The sequence below is a fragment of the Archocentrus centrarchus genome, chromosome 9 (assembly GCF_007364275.1).
Source record: "Archocentrus centrarchus isolate MPI-CPG fArcCen1 chromosome 9, fArcCen1, whole genome shotgun sequence".
Lineage (NCBI taxonomy): Eukaryota > Metazoa > Chordata > Actinopteri > Cichliformes > Cichlidae > Archocentrus > Archocentrus centrarchus.
Window position 1 is genome coordinate 22,684,871 of NC_044354.1, and position 14,306 is coordinate 22,699,176.

The 14,306-nt window shown below is 41.5% G+C and overlaps 2 protein-coding genes across 3 annotated transcripts in view; one reads left to right on the top strand and one right to left on the bottom strand.

Annotated features, from left to right (window-relative positions):
• The window catches only part of ncor2 (nuclear receptor corepressor 2), a 91,496-nt gene extending 88,777 nt beyond the window's left edge, over positions 1-2,719 (top strand). Inside the window, exons 46-47 of the mRNA XM_030737611.1 lie at positions 1,464-1,643; positions 1,756-2,719. Of these exons, the coding sequence (XP_030593471.1) occupies positions 1,464-1,643; positions 1,756-1,958 (383 nt within the window). The 3' untranslated portion in view covers positions 1,959-2,719. The remainder of the gene's footprint in view (positions 1-1,463; positions 1,644-1,755) is intronic.
• Positions 2,720-6,162: 3,443 nt separating this feature from the next.
• rflna (refilin A) lies at positions 6,163-13,749 on the bottom strand. 2 transcript variants are annotated; one of them, XM_030737649.1, is made up of 4 exons: positions 13,490-13,749; positions 12,978-13,356; positions 9,537-9,646; positions 6,163-9,395 (listed from the first exon to the last, which is right to left on the bottom strand). In XM_030737649.1, the coding sequence occupies exons 2-4, from the start codon at positions 13,194-13,196 to the stop codon at positions 9,062-9,064; spliced, it is 663 nt and encodes a 220-aa protein (XP_030593509.1). In that variant the 5' UTR covers positions 13,197-13,356; positions 13,490-13,749; the 3' UTR covers positions 6,163-9,061. The 2 variants fall into 2 exon arrangements, with proteins under 2 accessions (XP_030593509.1, XP_030593510.1); XM_030737650.1 differs by lacking the exons at positions 12,978-13,356; positions 13,490-13,749 and adding an exon at positions 11,399-11,443.
• Between the last annotated feature and the right edge of the window lie 557 nt (positions 13,750-14,306).

Genomic DNA, 14,306 nt, shown 5'->3' on the forward strand with positions numbered 1-14,306 from the left:
AATAAATATTACCAGTTAAGTGTATTATATGACCTTGTGTAAAAGTGTGCCTGTAAGCAAGAAAGATCCTATTATCCTTTTTTTTTTTTTCTGTCTTTTTTTGTTTCCCCATTTCAAGTCAGCATAAAGGCTGCTCGTGGCATCCTGTTCTCTATTTGTTGCCTAAAATATTCAAGATCAGCTGGCTGATCCAGGATCTGCTGATCTGGTTTGTTTGGTTCTTCAAATGATTTTATTGGATTAGAATAGTTGGATCATAAAGATGATTGGATTAAGGAAAAAAAAAAGAAGAAAAAAACGATTCTGGAAACCATGATCAGCACTTCTGTGATGGGATGAATGATCAATGGGAAGGTTCAAGATTTTCACACTGTTAAAGGGCTCTGAGCAATCTATGAAAAATTGACAAATGGGTAAACATGATCCTACTTCTGGAATGTGCTTGTTTGCTACAGAAATCGTGGTTCAAAAGAAAAACATTATCTTAAAAGTCTGTAAGGCAACATAGCCTACTGTTACAGCATAAAGATCAGGCAGGAAGATCAAAGTGAAGGACAGTATAAAACATTAAAATAAGTGAGAAACAGTAAGAGAAATGGAATAATACAGTCAAATGTAATAAGCAGCCAGAGGTCTTTATAGTTACTGTTGGAACACTTGTGTCTGCTGCTGTAATGATCTTGTATTCCTGAATATTCTGAGCAAGTTGCAGCACATCACGAACCTGACAACAATGTTTTTAAAGCAAATAGAAAGAGGGACAGAATCAATAGATTAAAAAAAAAAACAAAAAAAACTAGGATAGACAAGCTTTTACCCCACCTGAAGAGGTGGATGTATGCTAAAATATTAAGAGGATGTAGAAGAAGAGAGCTGTTCCTCACAGCTGCTGACAGCTATGAGCAGCAGCAGTGACTTCATTCCAGTTAAACTTGTTACATAGACATCCCTGCTGTTTGTAGCCAATTCATAATTGTTTGGTGGAAGTGACAGGAAATGCCATCACATTTGGCTCCTAATGTGTGCTGCTTACAAATTACTGATGTGAATGCTCTTCTTATTATCAGTTCACTGATTGCCGCCGGTTCCTCACGCGAGGATGGAGCAGCCATGGCTGGCCTCATTTCTTGAAATGACACAGTTTAGATCTGTTATTTAATCTTGTTTACACTGAATAAATCTGCACCCAAGCAAGTTAGACCTTACTGATATGTCGCTGCAACATCTGCTGTGAAGAGCAGAGAAATCCATCATCACACCCAAACTGCCAACAATAAAATGCAGCTGAAACGTCAAGCCTGCGGAGATGAGACCTCTTATACTTTTGTGACTAAACAATTGCAGCTCCATTAACATTAATTATTGAAGCTGCACTTTATGCAGCAAAAGGCGGCTTAGAATGAGCATGTTTAAACAGAGTATACTGTAGGCTCACGCCAGCGCTCTGCCTCCTCTCTTTACAGGCGGTGCAAAATCCTTGAAGGGTAGCGGACGCTCTAATGGGCGCAAGGCTAAGTCTCCAGGGCCAGGACTTTCAGGAGGTGAGAGACCATCCTCTGTGTCCTCAGTCCACTCAGAGGGAGACTGCAACAGGCGAACACCTCTTACTAACCGTGTCTGGGAGGACCGGCCTTTGTCTGCAGGTATAAACTCCCTTTGTGACACTCTTGATTTACTGATTTAATCTTTTGTAGGAAGAGAGCGCTTTAATGCTTAGAACACATGAGAACAGTTCTCTCATTGTGTATTTTGCAGGTTCAACACCAACTCCCTTTCCATGTAACCCGCTGATAATGCGTTTCCCCAGCGGGACAGTGTCTGCTCATTCACCCTCATCTGGCCAACAGGGGAGCCAGGGCCCAGGGTTAGGACCAGGACAGGGTCGCCCCTCCTGGGGGGAGGAGGAGCACAAACCTCTGCTTGTGTCTCAGTACGAGACCCTCTCTGACAGCGAGTGACTGGAAATGCCACTGTTTTAGCAGGAGCCTGCTTACAGCCAACCACCTCCGTGCTGCTGCTGCTGCAGCGCATGCATACACAGACAAGGCATCTGCAGACCTTCCCCACACCATTCCAACATGCATTTCCTCCATCAGTCATCAAGAAAGGATTGTGTCCTCCTCACATGCACCTGATACACCAAACAGCGAAGAAGTGGAACACTGCTGCACCTTGTGCATGCATGTGTGCGCGCGCATGTGTGTATGTATGTTTGCGCTTACATGTTATCCATTCACTCCAGGACTGCTCCAAAGGACAAATCACTTTTTTTTTTTTTTTTTTCTCTTCCTCTTCTTAATTTTTACTACTTTTCCTCACTGGCCTTATCAATATACACACATCACCTGCACCCTTTTTAAACTTGTGTGGAAGGGACTCTCGAGGTTGCGTTATTGGTGCGGTCAGGAGGCTGATGACTGCTGCTCTAGTGACAGATAATTTGACCTGAGAGCAGCAGCGCACAGAGGACCCTCTTGTGTTTCTTCATGTGAACTTGAGGTGCATGTGGCCTGTGCACTGCTACCACTACAAGAACACGTGTGAGGGGGACAGGAGGAGAATCAACATGTTTCATTTTTCCTTGTTTTGTTCTGTTTTGTTATTTTTTTTTTTTTCTACTTTAAATTCTGTCAGTCCAGTCCTGTGTTTGGTGAGCGGAGACCTTTAGTACATTTTGATGGTGAACTTTTGATGGTGTCATTTGTTGTAAGGATGTATCTTTTGGGGGGGGGCAGATTGTCATAATGGTGAGGGGTGGGGTGGGGTGGGGGGGTCGTATCATTGGTTTACAGGGTAAACATGCTATTCATTGCTGATGTCGTCACATAGTAGGGAGGGCCCTGGAGAAAGGCAAAGCCCGGCTGACTTCAGGAATCCATGTGCGGAGAGATGATTTGCCAGATGGATGGCACTGAGACAAGTGACACTTTCTCACTGTTTTTATATTAATCATGTCTGTGTTTGTTGAAACGGTTTTTTGGATATTAAGCACTTAGTTGTCAGTCTGTTCACAATGGCATTTTTAAGAATTTGTGTTTCCTGTGGCAGGTGAAAAAAAAAACAAAAAAACTGGACCCAAGAACAGCATAGAAATCCCACTGTGGAGGTCTCCTTCAACACCTGTTCATTTTGGTCTTGCCACCTGTATTCTGTAGCTCTCCCACACTCAAAGTGACAATCACATTTCGGTGATCGTTGACTAAGCCGCTTTGAGCCAGTTGCAGACCAACCTTAAAGCTGCTTAAAGGCAAATTCCACAGCATCACTTGGAGTTTCCTTGCATTAAAAAAAAAGGTGACTAAAAAAAGATAAAGCCATCCTTCTATGACTCTTGGTCCACGGCAGTGTCAGGTTCACCTGGCCTGCTAGAATCCCGTCTAGGAGCTGTTGTGACGATCTGACCTCTGACCTTTTACTGCCCAAAAAGAGGCGCTGAGACTTGACTCCTCATCCAGGCAGATTTTGTACAGTTATGAGATATTCCTAGTGTTAAGTGCCATTTATTTTACATATACAGTGCTGAAGTTATCAAGTGACGCACAATTTTTCTTTTAGCCCCTCATACCAGGGTTTATACTGTCCACCCAGGAAAATCTAAGACAAAAAAAGCAAATGAAACGTCTTTTTTTTTTTTTTTTTTTTTTTTTTTTTTTTAATTTGGTGCATGTTTTTTTTTTCCCTTCAAATCCATCACTGCCTTAGCTTTTAAATGTTTCACTCATTAGATTTATACACTAAACAAGACAAAACTGTGTCAAAGGACAGCTTACCTGGGCCTGCATCAAATGTTTTCTTAAATATGAGACCTATGACATACTAATTCAAGTGTACTTCATTGCAGCTCCTGAGTTTGTGTTGGTTAGAGGAAGTCGAGGGTGAGGCATTCAAAAGCATTCTGGTAGTTTTATATTAGCTCCCATTTTGCACGTTTTCGTGCAGCGTTTTAAAGGTCACCCTCTCTGTAAATTGATGTGAACAGCTTCTGGTTTTCATTCCCTGACTGGGACTAGGAAGCAGTGGCAGTAAGCTTGTGATACTCTCAACACAAACATGACTGTTATAGGACTCTACCTCCTCTCCCTCCTTCATCCTACCTGTTGATGGTGAATCATCTAGCTGGCCTTACCTGCAAAAAGCTCATCTCAGCCATGTTTGAGGTCTCTATTTTTTATCTTTTTTTTATTTTTTTATTTTTTTTGTCAAGACCAATGGATGGTTTATTTGGTCAGGCATGGCAAAAATACAGCCAGGCCTCGTGCATTGGTGTCTGCGTGTATATCACTTATCCACTGATGAAATTTAAGAATGTGATGCTAAACAGACTAAGCCATATCCAGCTGTTCCCTGACTAACATGTTTTTTTTTTTTTAAGTATACTAAAAAGAATTTTAACATGCATCCATTTTGTTTTTGTCCTCACTGTTTGTTCAGTGCACACCTGTTTCATTTGAAATCAGATTCATCGTTCAGACCTTAAAGGACAAAGTTGATTGCTGATGGTGTTCCCTGGACTGTCCAGTGGTGGGTGGGTGAGGTTTGGGGGGGTGGGGGGGATTGACACATTGTTCAACCATTTTTGTGCATATTTTTTTTTTTTATTATTATAACCCACTGTATAATAGCAAGGATTGTATATACAACTGAAGAGATGTAAATATTTATGTGGCTTGCTTCAAGGTTGGTATTACAAAAAAAAAAAAAAAAAAAAAAAGAAATATTCACATGGTTAAATTCTACATGCCCACCAGCAAGCTTTGTGGATAGCAGTGTAAAAATGAAAAACAAAAGAGACACTGCCTTAATGTTTAAATAAAAAGCTTATTGCCAATTATAGTCCCAGTCATATTATTTATTGGTAGTGGCTCGTATGGAGTTTCTGCCTTTTTCATTTGTTGTCTTTTTAATGGGCCAAAAGTAATGACGGTTGAGTTACAGCAGGGGGCGGTACAAGCACATTTTTAAGTTGCATATTGAATGTGTTAGAATTATGGGAAAGATATTTTTACTACATGCAATAATTGGGGGGGAAAAAAACCATTTGAAATACAGCTTGACTTGTATTAATATAGCATTGCCATGGTGAAGCTGCATGTTTCTGGCTGGTGTGATGAGTCTCAATTTTCTGCTGTGACATTTGGATGGCAGGGTCAGAATCTGGCATAGTCTGGATCCATCCTGTCTTGTAACAACATTCAGACTGGCGCTGCTGGTGGTGTAATGATGTGGGAGACCATTACGTGGCACACTAAAATGCCACAGCCTATCAGGGTGGTGTTGTTGACCATGTTCATCCCTTTATGACCACAGTGCACCCGTCTTCTGATGGCTGCTTCTGTGGCGCAGGATGTCACAAAGCTCAGATCATTTCAAACTGCTTTCGTGAACACGACAGTTCACTACACTCAACCCGAATAGCAAGGTGTATCTACTAAAGTGAGCGTATACTTGCTCATGGTTTTTCCATCTGTTCTGCAGAAGCTAAACTATTTTCATTCAACTGTGTACATCCACCTACCAAAAGGGCTCCATTAATGTGTGCATCCCATCATGGTCTCACTAGCATAAACATCTAGTCATAATGGTAGTTAACTGGTGATTATAAATTGCCCATAGGTGTGAATGTGAAAGCTTGTCTGTCTCTCTGTATTAGCCCTGTGACAGGCTGGTGACCTGTCCGGGGTGAGGCCTCTCACCCTATGACAGCCAACACCCCCACCCCCACACACACCCCTGAATTGGATACACAGAAGAAAATGGATGGACGGATTCCCACTCGGGAACCAAAAGAAAAGTGTTTAACAGATAAGGCCTTCCTAAATGTGAAACTGGTTGGGCCTGTCTGCTGCCTCGCCATCTTGGCCCTATCCAGCACTGGAGACGGATGAGGCGCTGAATGATGTGGGCTGCTGTGGAGACCCTAAGGCACCAATCCAAAACCCTGCACTAACACTGGCTGCAGGAGCAAATGTTATTTTTATTGCAGTCTGATATTTTAAACCAGCCGAGGATATACATGCGGGATGATTGCCGCCTTGATTTACAGTCTGTGTTTTTAATGCATAAAGAGGAACACAGGGATATAATGCTTTAAAAAAAAAAAGAAAGAGGGGAAAAAAAAAGCAGTAACACTGTATTCTGCTTAATGGACAGGCCTTAATTCTGTTTTAATGTGATATAATCCTTAAAGGAAAAAAGTCAGCATTAAAGTGTTTCTGTGTCTGTAAGACAAACTTAGAACTTGTATGGAAAAATCCATTCCTGAGCAACAAATGTTCTCAAACAACAGAAGTAGGCTTTGGGAATTGCTTTTTTTTTATTATTATTCCATCAGGTATATTCATATTTTTTAAATTACTTTCTTTAATCAGAATAAGAACAATGATTGGCGTACAAAAATAGAAAGAGAATTATGAAGTGCCTCAATGCCACATATACAACAGGAAAATATTTTACAGTAACAAAATCAAGTGTTAGAAAACACAAAAGGATCTCACATAAAACCATCAAGATATTAAACTCGACACTGGTCAACTGTCTCTCATCACTCTGACACTTCACAGACCATCTCTGACATTTCACAGACCATCAACATGTAGCAAAACTAACATCTTCCAAGGAGCTTTGTTTTGTCCAAAAAGCCTTTTCCTGATCTGCTCTTTATTTTTCTTTTAAAGGAGCATATCTGCTTGTCTCTTCTCTCACCATGCTCTTTATGTCCGTTTACTCTCCCTCTGTAAAAACTTCTCACAGTACTGATGCACCGCCTCGGCTTTGTGCCCTCCTTTCTTTCCTGTCTGACCTTTAACCTGGTTGTCATTTCAAACTGAAATAAAACAAAACCAACTCACAATCAACAATACACACTGGCAATGACTTAAAATTGATACCTAAGAAAATTTGAGGTAAAGTTTGAAATTTCAATATTTGCCATGTTCATTAATCAAAACATATAAGACAGACATAAAGGAAACCCTCAGCAGGGAGATCTGACGTGGGTTTACGGCTTCACTTTTCAAATGTTGGCCATCACAGAGGAGTTTGATGCATGAGACACTCAGCTGTTTATTCTAGTTAGACTAGCCTAGTTAGTTAGATTTTGCTAAATGCAGGTGTGCACATCAGTGACTTATCAGAGGTTGCATCTCATGTTTTTTTTTTTTGTTTTTAATTAAATGTTTAATCTTAGAGCCCAAACAAATATAGGATTTTTAAGACTGATACCAAAACCAATATTTGATGATTTAAAAATCTGATAGTCCAATATATCGGCCAGTATTTTTTTTCTTTCAGATGCACGAAACGCACACAGATTTTCCTAACATTTGTTCTGTGTAGTTATTTATTTACTCATTTACGCTCTGCCCGACTGCGCTCAGATCAGCTGGTTGTCGTGTTTCAGGCCTTTCCAACAGTGCGCTGCCAATAAAGAAGTTGCAGAGTGCCCTCTGGTGGACAAACACTCCTAACATGTCTGAAGGATGTTTCTCCCAGCTCTTCTTTCCTTTTTAAACTTTCAGATTTCAGCTGTTATAAATGCCGATGTAGACTGATTGGGAAATAGCTAATATCGGCCAATAATATCGGCATGCTGACACTCCACGTAACTTGTAGAGCTAAAAAAAAAACCTGGCATTTTGGAAGTAATGCTACAAGTTGTGATGCTACATCAAATTTCCATCTATTATTATCATTACTACTTAAATTATGGATGTCTTTACTTGCTAAGGTATTCCTTAATTTTTAAAGTAAATCACTGATTTACTTTTGTCTCATGCACAGTCTTGGTAACAGATTCCGAAGCGCCGCTGTGAATGAATGAACAGTGTTGGCGATATTATGAGGAACAAATGCTTCTTGTTTTTGTGTGTTTGTTTTATAACTCTCACAGAGAAGCAGACGGGTGAGCGCCACTGCACAGTTTGTTCTGTACTGAGAATTATGACAGGGAAGTGTTACAGGCTTCCCTCTGATTGTCCCTCTGGCAGGTTAAAAATGAACTGTTTTGTTTTTTGTTTTTTTAAAAAAGGGAAGCAAATCACTGTTAAAGGTCCTGTTCTCAGTTATATTCTAACTAAAGGTGATGTGGTCCTCTACCCACACAGTCTTAATAAGGCACTTTAATTCACTTTTTTAAACATTAAAACTCTTAATATATTGCTAGTTTTTTTTGTTCTACAGTCCTTCAGCACCTCCTAGAGAGCAAACAAGGACCTGTTACCCAAACTCCATCGTTATTGCTAACCTAAAGCGTTCATGTTAAATTAACAGCTGTCGTGGCTGCGATCCGAGTTTTTAGGAGCATTCAGTATCTGCCTCTCCTCTGATTTTCTCTTTCCCTGTGTTGTTGTGAGCACTCATTTGATTAAATCTCTCTTGATCAACCCAGACAAGCTGTCGCTCGAATATGCGCTAATTAAATCTGTCAAATGAAAGCGAAAGCTCTGTCTCAGTGTGCACGCTTACTCGAGGGAAATAAACTTTGGTCCAAATTTTCATACGCAGTCCTGAAATTCCCCCGTGCCCTGCCAAAGTCCTCTGAGAGAACTGCGATACATAGAAAACAAGTGCAACAAAGCTATATTCAGAAAGCTTTACATTGTGTGACTGTTTTTGCGAAGGCTCGGCCGAAATCCAAGACACGAGTCATTCTTGATTCTTCCCCTATATACACATATCTACATTCTGATCATTGCCTTCACTGAGGCTACAAAGGAACCCAAAGTAGTGTGAAGGCCACTTGTCAGCATTATAATTAAATAAGACATTAACCACTGAAGCGCAGCTTTAAACTGCCAGAAAACCAGCGCCCTTTTTTAGAGACTGCAACAGTAGAAAATCTAAATACACTCGGGTGAAATGTCACCGCAGTTTCTTCCATGGCCAGTAAAGATGAACAGAGCAGGGTTTTCAGACACTCCAGGAATTATTTGAAGTATTTCCCTCTCAGTATGGGCCTTTTTGAGTTTAAGTCCTCAAAATAAAAAAAAGAAGAAGAAGAAAAAAAACCTCAAACAACCAGGATGATCACCCTCTTCGTGTGCAAGCTGATGCAGTCCAGACACTACAGGTCCTCTGTGTAGATGATACAGGGACTAGTATCCTCAGTTGACTCCAGTTGCACTGTGGAGACATACCAACGGCGGGAGCCTGCAGCATTGTAGTTGAGCGTGGTACGATAAGTGTTCTTGGCATGTTTCGGGTAGATAATGGTGGTGCTCTGGTAGCTGATGGGCCTCTGCCGTGGCTCCAGGTACACTTGGGTTTTGTAGCTCCTCCAAGTGCAGTTTCGCACCGCTACCACCGTCTCGCTGAAGGATGTGGCTGTAGGAACAGGGGTGCAAAGCACCTGGTCACGGTAGTGTTTGTCGGAGTCATACTTGATCTCAGAGTTACACCTGAAAGCAACAAGGTGACTGTTTAGTAACTCACGTGAAACTGATCAATAGGTGGCAGTGTTGACAAGAGAACAACAGTCAAAAGAATGCGAACAAAGCATCTTAATGCAAGCAGTGCCACATCTTTGCATTTCCTCTTACTTGATTTCCTGCTCCGGTTTGGGGTTGACCTCGATGCTTTCTCCATAGAACACGGGGTGCATGCGGGTCTTTGGGTCTGTTCCCGTGGAGTTCAGCAGCAGGTAGGGCAGCTGTGCAAAAGAAACAGGAGTTACAATCTCATCAAATCCCAACAGAGCCAGTTCAAAACACTGCACGACCCCACGTGTATTAATTATTTTGATTATAAACATTTTCTTTAACAAGCTGTCACCATATCATCCTAAAGGTAAAGTTGACATCTTTACAGCGATTAAATAATTCATAGTATCATTTAAAAAAAAATAAAAATCAGTGCCTCTATAACATCATTGACTATAACATCATTATCATTATAATCCTTCACACACTAATGCTTCAATACTTCTATAACTTTGTTTCTTGTGTCTTTTGGCAAATGAAGTTAACTCAGCATACACGTAGTTATTCGTGGTATTATAATATGTGCATTACTGATGCAATATCAGTAGTTCCCTTTCAAACCCCATGGTTATGATTAATGCAGAGTTAAAGTGATACCCATAGTTTGCTTCAAGCACACTGTAGGGGGCAAAGTTAGATTACCTTGGTTATGTTATATAATCTGCCTGTTTAAACCAGCTCTGATTGTGCACTGACCCACCGACCTACAAGACTGCCCCCTCTGCAGCCATCAGAGGACACACAAACTGGCACTGTACAATGCGACGGACCATTTTCTTTGTGCGATTTAAAACTCTGACCCGTCTGAATCAAATCCCACCACAGCCGCAACTCTGGCCCCTCTCACATTACACAGGAGAGGCCGTCACATGCTGCGGTCTGGACTACACATGCCACAACAGGGGACGAGCGAGAGAAGGCCAAGGGCGCTGCAGATCACTGTGTGAAGCTCGTCTTACCTACAGCCTACGATCATCACCGCACAGTATCTGAACGGTGGCACTGAACTTGAACAGCTGCTACGCAGGCCTGAACGAAGCTGAACTGCAGCCTCGTTCAGTTTCCGCCGCTGCTACTTGGCGACCTGGAAACAGTGTGCGAGTATGCGATTGTCTTTCCACCGCTGCTCCGGCACGGAGAGCATTCCAGGTATTTCGCCACAGACGCACAGACGGTGTGCTCTGGCAATGTCTGCAAAGCAAACAGTCATGAATGGAGGGGAGGTCGCCTCCAGGCGCCGTAACCCCGAGCAGGAACACACCGCACATGCGAGGCACATTTAGAAAAAGTCATCTCTCTCCCCTTCCTGTCCTCCCGTCTAATCCCCCAGCAGTTGAGCCACCTCCTTGAACTGGACACGTACACGGCCTTAACCACCTCTGAAATATACACGATTACATTACCACACGCATGCTCTCCCTGCATTTTGTCCCTCTTGTAACGCTCTTTGCTAAAAAAAAAAAAAAAAAAAAAAAAAAAAAGGATGCAGATTTAAGAATAAGAATGTTATCCTTCATCTGCATGCATTTGAACCACGTTTGAAAACAGGCTGGCCGAAGTGCGAGGTCATCAAACACTTATGCAATGGCCTGCGGTCGCCCTAACGAGCCGCTGCACCTCTAAAATAGAACCCGAGGATTGTTCTTAGGTAGCATACAAAAACAATACAAAAATAGATTTGGAAGGAGTAAAAAAACAAAAACAGAGTATGTGTATACGTCCCCAGGTCCCAGGCTTGGGAAACTGTTTTTTAGATCGAAATATTTGATATTTTAATGCAAATAAACCCACAGACGGAAACAGGAGCAGCTCCTATCAGGGCCGAACTTTAAAAAGGAAACCACAAAACGGAGGAGTCGTGGCAATCAGAACCTCCAGAGGATTAGATGATCTTTCTCTTTTTGTTTCACGTCTCAGCATACCAGTGTCATGCGCCTCCCAGGATGCTGCATTTCTGAGGCCTCTTTCAGACACTCCAAAAGCCACCCCAACCTGTGCAGACATGTTCTTAAGACTTTTGGAACTGGGAGTGACCCGGAAATGATTTTCAATCAACTCAGCCTTGTCATGTGAGGCGCTGCGGGACGTGGCAATAAAATGCATTTTGTTTACCACTCGCAAGAAAATTGCTGTTAATGCAGGAAGCTATTTAGGGTTTTCAGATAAGACAAGACACAACAAAGATCAAAAAGCTCCTATATACACGGAGCTTTTATTGCTTCCACATTTAAACTCACTGTGAACATTATTTAATCCAGGAAGACGCTGTCTGCCAGATGTCTCTATTTTTAGAATCAAGTGATTTTTTTTCACTGTTTTTTAATGCTCTCTGATAGCCTGCAACTTAATTTTGATACCTTTTTTTTTTTTTCATTTTAGAAAGCTGTGTTTGTCAGTGTTCAGAAATTGAGGTCACATGATGGTAGGATGACAGGACCAGCAAGATATAGAAAAAACCGTTAAGTCATTCAGTACATTCAAGGTAATATTAAGAGAGAGAGACTAGAGTCAGTGAAATGGAAATAGTCAAATAAATGAGTATTTGAAACACTGGTTCCTGCACCTGGAGGGCACTGCCCATATATATTTTTATTGCATGATTTTTCTAAAAAGTCATGCAATATATATATATATATATATATATATATATATATATATATATATATATATATATATATAAAGAATGTAAAATGACAGCCTGTGAAGAATAATAGCTTTAGGGTAACAATCAAAGCAGGTTGAAGTACCGTCTTTAAAATCAACTACTTTGACCATTTCTACAAGTTTATAATCAATCTCGTTGCCTCCGAGGCAAAGAGATAACAGACCCTAAGAAGTCTGACCCAAACTTTTTCATAACAGTACCTTCTGTATATCCATAACAAACTATTATTGCTTTGATCACATTTTACTATTTACTGATCTGGTCAGCCTTATACTCTCCGTGCTTTCACTCACGCTAATAAAGTAACAATGTTAATAAGTGTCATTGTTCTGGGAGCCTCTGGAATTCTGAAAAGGACCCCTGGGAGTCCCTGGACCCTAGTTTGGAAACCCAGTTGGATCTACCAACTCACTGACCTTACGACACCATCTAGTTAGGCCCCAACTGATGCACAGGCCTAAAAAGAAGAAATGTTACCAGATTGTGGAGGGCCGGTAGCATGAGTGCAAATTCTTAAGTTTGCAACTGAATTCCAGACACACACACACACACACACACACACACACATAAAGAGAGAGGGAGAGAGAGAGAGAGAGCTTCCAGATGTGTGAGGGGGACTGATGTGAAATCTGTTTCTGGCCAAACACTAAAATGCTTTCAGATTTTCAGTTTCTCTGCCTTCAGCGTCATTATTAGGCCATTAACTCTTTTGTCCTTTAATTGATTGTGTCAATGAAGCGACCGAGTGCAAAATTCAGATTCTGGACATCAAACAGAAATAATTTCAGATTACAAAACGGTTTTGAAATAATAAAGTGAAGCAATATGTTTCTTACCAGTTTCCCTTCTCTGCTTTCCTTCTTATAATATCCATGATGGCTTTCGACGGGTGTCGTGCAGCTGCCGGAGCGCGACTCGATCAGACCCGGAGAAAGGGAGCAGAAGGGCGGACTTGGACTCGGGGGCAAACCCGAATCCGGACTGTCGAGCAGCCCTTCCCGGTTCTTTCCTTTGAGGCTGTCATCCATCGCTTGTAAATGTAGGTGCCCCACCATTTCTGGGGCGGCTCAATTAAAAAAAAAAAAAAAAAAAAAAAGCCCAGACAAAGTCGCACTCAGTTTTTTCCCCTTTCCTTTTCTTGAAGCGCTCCGAAATGCTGCGCGCTCCTGCGTCGAGCAGAAACACGCTCCCGTGCCAACTTTCTAAAGAAGATTTCTGCAAGTGAAGAAGAGAAAATAAAATAAAATAAAATCAGGAAATGGCATGTAACCATTGCCCACACGCTGTGGACAAAACTCCACAAACCGATATCAATTCAACTTTTAATTCTCTTCAAACTTTACTGTACCTGCGCGGTGTCAAGTATCCACTTTATTCCGGAAAGATATTCCAAATATGCGCGAAGAACCGTGAAACAAACCCACGAAAGTCTGGAACTCAGTTCCAATGTGAAATATTAGCTATTTTAAAACAAGAAAAACAAAACAAAACAAAACAACAACGTAGTAAAAGTCGCGCAAAAACAAAGAGTCGACAGCGCGTCTGGCACCGATCTGGATGAGAGCTCCTCTGCTCTGCTCTGACTATGTGTCAGTGCGTTTGAGTGTGTGTGCGTACTGTATGTGCGCGCTCTCCACTGGAGAGCTCCCTCTTAATGATCCTGCCAGGCTTCCCCCCCCCCCCCCCCCCCCCCCGCACCTGGATCTAGTCCAGCACTCATGATCTGGATCACTTCCATGTACAACCGACAGGGGCGAGCACATCCTCCTCGCTCCTCCTGTACGGTACAGTGTGGCTGGTGTGTTTTGCGAACCTGCTGACGCGCATTTAAGCAAATTATCCAATTTCCTGACTGCTGCATCCGCTGATCTAGTTAGATATATTATAATTAGCAGGTAGGGACAAGAAGTTAACCAGCCATTAGTTACATTTGCTTATTCTTTGAGAAAAAAATGTGCTATGATGGAGTTGTTTTATAATGTTGGCGAAAATGAAAAAACAAATATTTATAATAAACAAATGGTTCTGGCATTGTTCACTATTTGCACTTAGTTATATCAAATGATTAATGCTGAGTTAATGATATATAACTTCAGCAAAGTAATCAGTTAATTAATTATGAGTCCAGTTTCGTGGCAATTCATCAGATAGTCACAAAATGCGAT

Coding starts and splice junctions, on each gene's coding strand:
- rflna (XM_030737649.1), bottom strand. CDS start 13,196: ATGGTGGGGCACCTACATTTACAAGCGATGGATGACAGCCTCAAAGGA. Junction 9,647..12,977: donor AAAGCAGAGAAGGGAAACTG/GTAAGAAACATA, acceptor TCTTTTGCACAG/CTGCCCTACCTGCTGCTGAA. Junction 9,396..9,536: donor AAACCGGAGCAGGAAATCAA/GTAAGAGGAAAT, acceptor TGTTGCTTTCAG/GTGTAACTCTGAGATCAAGT.